The 11,486-nt window shown below is 38.9% G+C and overlaps 1 protein-coding gene across 1 annotated transcript in view; it reads left to right on the plus strand.

Annotated features, from left to right (window-relative positions):
- Positions 1–9,034, plus strand: part of LOC146971156 (laminin subunit alpha-3-like) — a 52,778-nt gene extending 43,744 nt beyond the window's left edge. The window contains exons 55-77 of the mRNA XM_085803816.1: positions 38–154; positions 275–445; positions 541–692; positions 807–1,001; positions 1,092–1,237; positions 1,399–1,561; positions 1,669–1,796; positions 2,164–2,311; positions 2,416–2,511; positions 2,616–2,776; positions 2,866–2,983; positions 3,093–3,230; positions 3,336–3,466; positions 3,621–3,755; positions 3,915–4,035; positions 6,481–6,614; positions 6,790–6,970; positions 7,114–7,272; positions 7,370–7,535; positions 8,009–8,163; positions 8,395–8,488; positions 8,600–8,719; positions 8,863–9,034. Of these exons, the coding sequence (XP_085659942.1) occupies positions 38–154; positions 275–445; positions 541–692; positions 807–1,001; positions 1,092–1,237; positions 1,399–1,561; positions 1,669–1,796; positions 2,164–2,311; positions 2,416–2,511; positions 2,616–2,776; positions 2,866–2,983; positions 3,093–3,230; positions 3,336–3,466; positions 3,621–3,755; positions 3,915–4,035; positions 6,481–6,614; positions 6,790–6,970; positions 7,114–7,272; positions 7,370–7,535; positions 8,009–8,163; positions 8,395–8,488; positions 8,600–8,719; positions 8,863–9,008 (3,275 nt within the window). The 3' untranslated portion in view covers positions 9,009–9,034. The remainder of the gene's footprint in view (positions 1–37; positions 155–274; positions 446–540; positions 693–806; positions 1,002–1,091; positions 1,238–1,398; positions 1,562–1,668; positions 1,797–2,163; positions 2,312–2,415; positions 2,512–2,615; positions 2,777–2,865; positions 2,984–3,092; positions 3,231–3,335; positions 3,467–3,620; positions 3,756–3,914; positions 4,036–6,480; positions 6,615–6,789; positions 6,971–7,113; positions 7,273–7,369; positions 7,536–8,008; positions 8,164–8,394; positions 8,489–8,599; positions 8,720–8,862) is intronic.
- Positions 9,035–11,486: the final 2,452 nt, after the last annotated feature.

Genomic DNA, 11,486 nt, shown 5'->3' on the forward strand with positions numbered 1-11,486 from the left:
AAAAACCCAGGCACTAATCTTTGTATTTCTTAATTAGACGCCACCGGTGAACTCAATGACCTGAAGAAGCGCATCGATGATGCTAAGAAGAAGAAGAAAGCTCTTGAGAAAGACCTACTTGACGCTGAGAACGACCTAAATGACATTGGCAGAGGTAAAGCAAGTCGAGGCATGACAGGATGAACGTGACAGCTAAAGTGAATGTGTTTAAGTCTGATGCCAGAATTAATATTTCCTCTGTGTTTTTGCTTAATCACTCATTTCCCCCATGCAGATGACATTGCTAATATGATTGATGAAGCCAAAAGAAAGGCGGCTTTAGCCAATGACACAGCCAGCAACACTATGAACAAACTAGAAGACATCAGAAAAGAAGTTGACAAGATCAAAGTCTCTCCTGTGGACCCTAACCTGAGCAATGTATTGGACAATGTGGACAAGTCAGGTGAGAAGTTGAAACAATGTCATAGGCACATACTGTATGTCCATATGTACATATATATATATAAGTTAAGACTGACTGTTATCCTCTCCCTGCAGTGAAGGACTTACTGAACACCATCCCATCTCTCAATGACAAGATCTCAGAGGTGGAGAACCTTTCATCCCAGTTCTCACCCATTAGCAACATCACTGACAACATCAAGAAGATCAAAGATCTCATTGAACAAGCCCGAGATGCAGCTAACAGGGTGAGGTCCCGCACTGTGAATACATCCAAACATACCCATGTTATGTATGCACCTCTAAGCCCAATCTGAACAAACTTTAACCTAAAATCTCTTTTTTTCGTATGTTCTCTCCAGATCTCGATCCCGATGAAGTTCACAGGCGAGGGCCACGTGGAGCTGCGTCCACCAAGGGACCTGGAGGATCTGAAGGCCTACACATCTCTGTCTCTGTCGCTGCAGAGACCTCAGGGCAGGGGAGATGGAAGAAGACGACGCAGACAGGCCTCAGACAAAGGCGACATGTTTGTCATGTACCTCGGCAATAGAGATGTAAGTGACTCCAAATGCACACCAGTACTTACAGGCATACAGATTTACTTTGTAATTATAGACAAGATGTTAACAAACTGTGTCTTGCAGTCCAAAAACTACATAGGTATGTATTTGAAGAACAATAAGCTGCACGGTGTGTACAAGCTCAACGGGAAGGAGATCACGATCGAGTCAGGCTTCATCACCAAGTCTGCAGCTGAACCGGCCAAGTTTGACAAAGTGGACCTTAACAGGTAAACTGACAGCTAATTAGTCATCCATCTGTTTTCAGTGTCAATGCACATTTATGTTTCATTTCCACTCTTTTCCACTGCAACTTGCTACATCACCGTCTCCACTTTAAAGATGTGATGCCTGTATAAATTTGGGTATATTTTTCTGTCTTATAATTTAGAATTTACCAAGATGCAGAGATGATCCTCACCAAAGATATCACCAATCCCACTCCTCTTGATCCCATTAAGAACAGCAAGAAAGGAGAGGAAAACAAGAACCTCCTGGACCTCAGCCCCAATGATATTGTTTTCTATGTCGGAGGCTACCCGTCCAACTTCACTGTAAGCAGCAAAAGAAAAATAATTGCTGTTATTGCTTTAATGTTTCTATTTGTATTATTTTATTAGCATGTTTTATTAATAACTTTCCCTGTTGTGCTTCTCCACAGCCACCAGCTTCTCTGAAGTACCCCAACTACAAGGGTTGCATTGAGTTCTCCTCCTTTAATGACAGAGTCGTCAGTCTCTATAATTTCCAAAATAAAGAGAATATTAATGTGGAGTTGCCATGCAAGAGGTACGTCCCGATATGATTAACACTGAGAGAAACTAGATGCACTTTAAAACAATGAAAATGCTTGATGGCTTCTCTTTAATGATGCACTATGCTGTGTCATTACAAAATACAGCTGATAAATCAGGTAATCTGCATATTGCCTGCCTTGGATTAGGTTGGTAACATATCAGTTCCTTTTCTGCTTTTCGTCTAGTAGTTGCTGCAATAGTCCAGCACTGTGATCAGGAAAAGGAATTGTTTTGTATAGAAAAGGGAATTGATGAAATAGGCCTTCAAGACAAACAGGATTTTAACATTTTCTTATGAATAATGTTCTCAGTTTCAGAAAGTTGAGATATTTTAAAACCTAATTTCCCCCTCTGTCCAGGTACGTACCACCAATGGACTCTGACTACTTTGAAGGCACTGGATATGGCAGATTGGTGGTTGGCAAAATATCCTCCTCAGTGCTCCTCATCAAGATGTCCATCTATGCTCGGTCAGAAAACGGTCTACTCTTATTCATGCCAAATAAGGTAAATTATTGTTCATGTTATTACTGTATTGGTAGAATATATAGAAACAGAATTATAGCTGCTTTTTCCACAATGGTGATTATTCTGTTTCCTCCTCAACATAGGACAATTACTTCATGGTGACAATAGAGAAGGGTGTCATCGTCATACGTAGTAATTCCGGCAGTGGACCAGCAACAGCAAATTTGAAAACATTCCCGGTAAGAAGTGTTATTTTGTGTTGTTTTTTTCAAAATCTCGCACACAGATAAGACAAGAATTGTTGTTTTTAACCACATCTCACTTCTCTCTCTTTTTTCCACAGAAATCTGATGGGGACTGGGCAGATATCGTCATCGCTACCACACGCCAAGGAAAACTTTCAGTACGCGTAGACGGTAAAGAAACCAAAATCCAAGCTGAGTACAACCTTGACGACTTTGAAGAATTGTACGTTGGTGGTGCGCCACTGAACATGAGGGAAAGGTACGTGGTTTTTCCATTTAGCTTGTTATCATGTATCGTGAGTTATAGCAAGTAATTTAATTTACTAAATTTCCTGTTTCTCCTCACAGATATAACATCACAATGCAACCATTCAAAGGATGCTTGAAGAATCTGAAGTTGCATAATACCTTTAAACCCATTGATGAGCAAGTGGGCATCAGCAAAGGTTGTCCCAAGGATAACCTGGTAGGACATGAACTTTTGCGAAACCAGTTTGCACATTCGTATCTCTGCCCAGACCACAGTGAGGTTGTGTGTCTAATGAGTTAATGCATTGTCCATATTCTCTCTCTAGGTTACTCGTAAAGCCGAGTTCAGCTTGGGGAGCGCCTTGTCATCTGATTTCAGCTTAAACCTGGCCAACGACATTACCGTCTCTCTCGGATTCAAGAGCACAGAGAATCAGGGTCTCATTCTTCAGGACAAGGACAAGGTCAGTCTTTACATTCAGTATCTTTTGTAATTACATCCTTTAAGATCTGAATTTAGTGACTCAGATTTGTAAAAATCTTGCACTTCTTTTATTGTTTTTCTCCAGGCTAATGGCATCAGTCTTGCATTGGAAAATGGCCACTTGATTTTCACCTTCGACAACAAGATGTGGAAATCTAACAAACAATACAATGATGGCAAGTGGCATTACTTGACTGCAACCAGAAGAGCTGGAAGGTATGAAGAAGGCAGTGATTATATTTTATTATGTTATATTTCAAAAACATTCGTGTGGCATCTATGCGAGATGTTTCAAACAACAACAAAGTAAATCACTACAACACAAATAAAATTGTTAACAATAAATACTATGATGATTTTCCTACAACAGCATTAATCTGCTCATCGATGATGAAGATAATGGTCAAGAGCAGAGTGGCAGCATTTCCATACCTAACACACCTGAATTGTTAACACTGGGAAAAGACCAGTTCAAAGGCTGCATTTCCAACCTCTACACCAGACGGTAATGTTTCCTCACTCTGCATCACTCTAAAATACTCTAGTTCAAAATGTACTGTATGTAGTGCACAGTTCTTATCTGTATGTGCACGGTTCATGATTACTGCTTGACGTACTACTGTATGTTTGTATGTTGCCTGAATGTTTTTGTTTGTATTTGCAGACCAGACCATCTGTTCAAGGCTGAGGACTTGAGCGTCTTCACAGGCACCGGAGACGTCCTGCTTGACGTGTGCACTTCTGACAGTCCTGCGCAACTGATGCTGGATCGCTATTCTAAGAAGGTGAGGGTTTGTCTTACATGCTCACACACACTGTAATCCATTTAGTTTATCTGTTTATTCAAGAGATCATATTCAAAACATTAAAATGTGATCAGAGAATTTACCTGGATCTTTTTTTTTTCTTAATCAAGAGCTGTTATTGTTAAATTACTGGGGCAATTCATTGTATTTCAGTGCATAACTGTTAAAACTAACATGTTTAGTGTGAACATGGTGACTTGATGATTGATTCCACTCGCTAGCAGTAAGTCATGCCGCAGCTCATTCTTGCACAGTGTTTTGTTAACATTGTTTACATTATATTTTGCTGCCTCATTTTCCAGAGATGAAGAAGAAGGAGCCCTAAGACCTGCTGATGCTGACAAGAATCTAATATTGACATGAAAAAACTTGTTCACGCCACAACGTTCTGCTGCTTTTGCACCAGCTCATTCATATGCAGTGTACTTTAATAAAGACTAGCATGAATGTTCCAGTAATCGTAAGAATTATAAAAATGTGTTGTATCCTTGTCTATTCTATTTAAGTATTTTAATAATAACTCAAAACAAAACCTTGTGAATAACAAGCTTGAAATCATTTCACGTCTCTTCTCTTTCTTCCATGTAACTGAGTCATGAGCCATTTTCTAACAGTCATTCACAAGCACGCTCCCTCTAACTCACCACTTTCACACTTCATGCACATGATCAGTAATACATGTCTGATGACAGTAAAGGTGACTTCACTATCTAGATAAAGTTACTCATCAGGATGCTGAGCACATAATCTATCACTATGGAGACAGCTAACACGTTATAAATACAGTGGAGTCTCAAGTGTTTTTGGACTCTAAACCTCTGTAGCTTGAATTCAAAATTAATTAAAACAAAATCAATTATTGTTGTGGGTCAGAAAAGCCCTATGAGACAGTGTAAAGTTGTTTCAATTTCAACATTTTGAAAATCTGAATGGGATCCTAATATTAAGGTTGAAAAGCACCAATCTATGTAATAATATAACATTAAAGTAAATAATTTCCAAAGATTACAGAGTATGGTAATATTTCATTATTTCAGCCTCACAGTGAAATGTTGTAGGCCTAATAGGAGTTGGATGTATCAATGTAATACAACTTTTCAATACAAGTTACACAAATATAAAACTTACATCAAACATCACTCTCATTGAATGTTTGCAGTGGCATGATTACCACACAATTCTTTCTTATCACTGAATCTTGCATGCCCATCATCTCTTACTAAACCCTATTGTTTGATTAGAGGATGCCTCATCACAGCCACAGTCTGTTCTCCACCGTCCTCTGACTCACAATAAATCAGCTGAATAATGAATGTTGTACTGCTGCATGAGTTCACAGTGCAATACCCAGGTCACACAACACATTGGACTTAAAACACTGAATACAGAAGAAGCTGCTTTGAAATTCTCTCATGATTTACAGGCTTCACATGCTGGAGTTTGTGTTGATGCACATATCACATCGTGATATGAGCCTATGATCTAAGCTGACCCTCAACCAGTACCCATGTTTTCCACCATAACAAGACCTCATGGGTCGTTTCAGTAGTGTCTTTGAACTTGTTAACACTTCATCTCTGAGTAACCTTGAGCCCATGTCAGTTTGAAACCACAAATCATGTGAACAGCTTCTTTCTAGTATGTTGGAATGAGAAAACATAAACTCCCAACTGTGTTGAAATCGAACACTCCTGAGTAAACAGAGTGTGTGAGGTTTTTGCAAAACCCAAGAAACACAATGTGATAGAAGTCTTAACAATATATAGAGAGAAGTCTTAACCATATATACATTTAGCTGTAATTACAAGATCCATACTGAGCAGCCAGTCACCTCTCTACTAGGTCTGATCACACCTGCTATTAACATCAGTGAATGATTTATAGGCCTCACCCTATAAATCCTAACTACCTGATTATATTTGACTTCATACTAAAACTATCACATTCTCCTATGGAGACATCTAGTGTCTGCAAAGAAGCAGCAGCCAAGTAACTGGTTATTTGATTGACAGAAAATTGATCTGCAATAACACAGATAATCCTTTAAATCAGCTATTAAACACAAATTGTATGAAATTCACTTATTCTAAAAATACACATGGGAATGATTGCTTGTTCTCTTTGTTTTTGGCTGTTGGCTGATCATGTCAGCTTGTGCTTTGCGAAAATGTAATGACGTTTACCTAATATTCTTACAATTAATATACTAAACTAATTAATTTATGTAGAAAATAATCAGTTTTATCACATAGGTTTTTATGTTTCATAATTGTTAGTGTTGTCACTCTTATCACTCCCACTTTTAGTCACTGATCGAGTGGAGGCCATCAAAGAGATGTGATCCAGCTAAGCAAAGATTTCACTGCAGACGTTTTCTCCACCGTCTTCTGAATGTTTCTTGTGTTTATGTGTGTGCTGTTTCAGGATGTGGCGATACAGACCAAAGATGAGACTGCATCAATGTGTGCACAGCCAGCCCTGGTTCAACAGGGTTATCGCATGGGGGGCCCTGTTAGCAGCCTGACCTACAGCCTTCCACTACAAGTCCTGCAGCCCAGGTCAGAAACCAGTCTCACCTCACTGCACTGATTTCAAAGTACACACACACACACACACACACACACACACACACACACACACACACACACACACACACACACACACACACACACACACACACAGGGGCCAACACATACAAACACTGAAGATGCTGCTTTTTTGTGTCTTCTGCAGACCCCACTTCTCTCTGGATGTCAAGACTCGATCTCCTGAAGGCCTGCTGTTCTTTGTTGCTACCAAAGGAGGGCGCTCTCACCTTGCTTTGTACATGTCCAAGGGCAGGATCAGGCTGTCTGTAGGCAAACAGAAGGAGATCTTCAACCGAGAGAAGTACAATGATGGAAAGTGGCACTCGGTCAGTGGACTTCCCTTTTAATTACATCTTATTTAAGCAGGAAGTCTAAGTTCAGTCTCTTCAGTAACTACAAGAATGAAGTCATTGAATCAACATCAGAGAATGAGACTATATAACCACTTCATTATGTTTTCTGTCTGTAGGTCATATTCAGTTTGGAGAAGAAGAAATTCAGGTTGGTTGTTGATGGGATCAGAGCCCAGGACGGTCAGCTGACGAACCCTGAGCTCACATCCATGCAGGAGTTCATGTCACCTGTGTACCTGGGCAGCTCCCCAGAGACTCTTCACAAACAGTTAAAGGTGAAAAGAATCCCACCAAAACTGGTCAATACACACATATCCAAACACAAATTCATTTTTTGTAATCCCTGTCTTTTCTTTTCTTTTTCTTTTTTAGTCAAAGGCCCTCCCAAAGCAAAGTGTGTCTGGCTGTATCCGCAATTTTAAAATGAAAGGAGAACTGATGTCAAATCCAACCACAAACCATGGTGCCGGCCCGTGCTTCGAGGGACAGACACAAAAGGGGGCTTATTTCTCAGGGAACGGAGCTCATGTTATTATCAGTGAGTCCTCACTCAAACAACAGCCTGACTCAGCTGCAGACAGAGTCATTTCTACTGACTATTGTGATTTTCATCCACCAATCAGTAGGAACTGCAGCTCCTCACAAAATGATAATAAATAATAATTACTGTATAATAAGCCTAATAATGATAATGATATGCATATCTGAAAATATGAAAGGATATGTAAATGAACACTGGTGTGGTTTCCACGTCCCTTTTAATTTACTAAAAAGGGTCAGAGTTAGGGAAGCATCCTGAAAAGAACTATAGGTATGTTACTTTTATTTCAGTGTATGAAATGAAGATAGATGACAAGCACATTTTAAGATCTCAAATTGCAGTAATCTGCAATTTGCAATTTGCAATTTGCATCACCGAAGTTTGTTCTTTCAAGCACACTTCACAGGAACTTCTGTCACATGAGTACCAAGAATGACAAGCATAATGTTTTCTGTTTTTTTGTATTTCAGATGACTCCTTTGTCGTGGGCTCCAGCTTTGAGCTGCTATTAAACATTCGTCCGCGGAGTCTGACTGGACTCCTGCTACATGTTGGTGATTCCAGCAGGATACAATATGGACCCACAGCGGGCCACTATCTCAGCATCTACATGCTCAGAGGAGAGGTGAGATTCACCCAGACTACATCTGTGTTGTAGGATTTTCCCAGCTCTGAATTCCTAACCCAAGTTTTTGAAAACTGGTACTTTATCAGAAACCAAATCTGCTGACCGTTGTTTCACATCTACAAAAGGAACAGAAACTGTTGCACCATGCCAACACGTGTATTTTACTTTGAGTGTACTTCTTCTCCATGTGACTAAAAGCTCCATGTTTGGACATGCTCTTGTTCACAGGTAGTGGCACAGGTTAACAATGGAAAAGGGGAATTCATGGTGTCGGTGAAGCCAAAATCTTCTTTATGCGATGGAATGTTTCACAAGATTTCAGGTGAAACACCCAAAGTCACTTCATAAAAACTAAAACTCCTTTTTACGGCCTGTTGGCATGCTGCCGCTGCTGCTGATATGCATGAAGTCACTGTCTCTGTGTTCCTTCTAGTAATCAAGAGGAAAAATGTTGTGCAACTGAATGTGGACACAGTGGACAGTTACAAGATTGGACCACCATCTTCCACCACCACTTTGACCAAAGACCCCCTGTATGTGGGTGGCATTCCTGGTGAGCGTTCATCAATCTTGAATTAAAAAATCTATTCCCATTATTATAATTTTTTTGTACGATATACAGTAGTTACACCACAGAAAACATTTTGCACAAGTTTGACTATGACTTACCAGTTGTCTCTGTTTACCTTTTCACAGAAGAGATGTTAATGCATCAGGCACTTCCTGTCACGTCATCATTTGTGGGATGCATCCAGGACATGAGGATCAACGATGAGCCGGTCTCTTTCGAGAGGCTCTCTTCTGTGTTTGGTCCAGTCAACCTCAAAGAGTGCCCAGATTGAACATGAACGTCTCACTGCATCATCATCATCATAAAACAAGCCTTGGGACCACATCTACAGCCAGTCAGTCATGTGCAATCTGTTGCCAAGACAGAGAATGTGTTTGTATGTAAGATTGTATATAATATGTGGTGAGTGTTTCATTGTGTGAGTGTGTGAATGTGAGTGTGTAAAATAGAGTTATGAGCATCAGCTTACAGTTTCATGATAATTGTTGTTCTGTTAAACACTTGTATTTATTTTGTGATGAAAAAAATCTTGTAACATGGCACCAATACATGAATGCATATTCTAATAGTTGTTTTAAAGACTGATGTGTTGGTCCATCGATTCTCTGTCAACAATCAAATGCTACTGAATATGCTTGTGATTGGTCGGGGCTGCACTTTAAGAAAACAATGATGCTTTTTAGGGATGGTGCTTTGATGGAGTTCAACATTAGTAGTCTATGTTTTGTTTTTTTTTGTTGTTGAAAAGTTTAAGAATAATTATGTTTACACCCAGGGTGCTTACTTCAGTGATATTTCAGGGGTTGTCAAGCTATTTCTTGTTCACATTCACATCCATGCCTCATAGAAATCTGAATTTTAACTAGTTTAATAGAAATGGTGTCTTCACACCTGCCATGAGCTCATATGGTTTTTCCCATATTGTACTCTTGTTGTTCTGAATTTATTTTCGATTTTGCATTCCTTTTGCATGCAAGAGTATGGACTGTGTGGCTGTTAATGTCAGTTATGCCAGAAAACAGCATTACTGAATTTTATGGATTATGTCTCTAAGTTTAAAATCCAATATTCTGAAGTTTTTACTTGGTCAGTAATGTTTTGGGACCATTTAGCTCATATTAATATAAAGCTTAAAGTAATATAACAATAAATAAAAAATGTATCTGACATAGGCTACCTATGTTCACCAGCAACTGTTTACTTAGGCCTACCTGCTTTGTGCATTTACATACCAAATTTTGTGATACAAAAAATGTGCATGCTAGTTCTATGTATTTGTACATGCATTGTTGTGATTTGTAAACCATTTCATAATTGCACAATCAGTTTCTTTGTAAATTAAGTAGGCCAACAAATATCTTTTGATGTGTGATCATGCATTTCATATAATTTCATGTACTGACACATGATTTTTGAGAAATCTGGGATTAATTGTTGAATTGTACTCAGCAACATGTGTATACTTTTGATTGTGTGATTAGAAAAATATAATTTGCAGTTTTTTTTTTAATGTCATGTTGGTTTTAGGAAATTGGTATTATTGGTATTTAATTGGTGAAATACATTCAGAATGTCAGTTTATCCCCATCTATATTATGGTTATTTATAAAAAGGCTTAAATTACCATTATTTTAGTTCAAGTGTTCAGTAACTCACCAAGTGTTCACACACTTTTAATCGCCCTGTGGGAATCATAATATTCTTGTAATTTGATAAGAGAAACCGGTTTAAACTTGTTTGGTCTGAAACTTGTTCCGCGTCGATCATTGGGTGAAAGACTCTCAAGCTATAAACATCACGCCCACCCTGGTGCTACCTTCACGACCTCTACGTGAAAATGGGAAAGTTGTGTATTGGTTAATATTCTTTAAAGACAATACACAAATACAACCAATTTTGACATCTGCTCAAAAGTTTAGTCTTTTTTTAATGTTGCCTAGTTGACCCCCTATGTTTGGAAACAGTTACCGAAATAAACTGGGCAACACGGGAACTATCAGCCAAGACAAAGCACACAGATAAAGGAACAACAAACTGTTGGAATTATCAACAGATTAAAAAGGCAGTTAAACAAACGTGATGAAGATATGTTCTGGTATTTTATAAACTGAACAATCAAGCAATTGATACAGAAATGTAGCCTAGCCTACTGTCAGCTGTTTTGATCATGAATAGCCTATAACCTGAATAACCAGATCTCCTGTCATGGAATAAGACAACCATCCCTCACATTATGAGTGTTAATCACTTGACACAAACAACAATAGAAAAGAAAAAATAAATCACTACATTATGACTGAGCTCAAACATGAACTAAAACCATCTAAACTTCAAGATTGAAGGCTTATGGACACAGGTCCCCTCTACAAGATTAGAGAGGGAGTACTATCACAGCTGAGCATCACTGGTGTAGCCTACTTTTTTTTTTTGGACAAATTTACCACTAATCAAAGTATACTTGTAGGTTGAAATTATGGTGGACTTTGAAGATAGCCTACCTGCAGTATAAAAAATCAGGCAAGGCCAGGCAGTTTGTCTCAAAGGGCTTTTTACACAGCATCAAGACATCCTCTGCCCTTAGACCCTCACATCAACTGAGGAAAAACTCCCAAGAAAAGTCTTTCAACAGGGAAAACAATTGGAGAAACCTCAGGGTGAGCAACAGAGTAGGGACCCCCCTCATATAAAAACGTCAGTCAAAACCATACTGACAACTCCACCACTAAGATTGATGTATTCAGTGTAAATT

The sequence above is a fragment of the Trachurus japonicus genome, chromosome 17, assembly GCF_045865225.1.
Source record: "Trachurus japonicus isolate A0001 chromosome 17, Traja_1.0".
NCBI classification, from domain to species: Eukaryota; Metazoa; Chordata; class Actinopteri; order Carangiformes; family Carangidae; genus Trachurus; species Trachurus japonicus.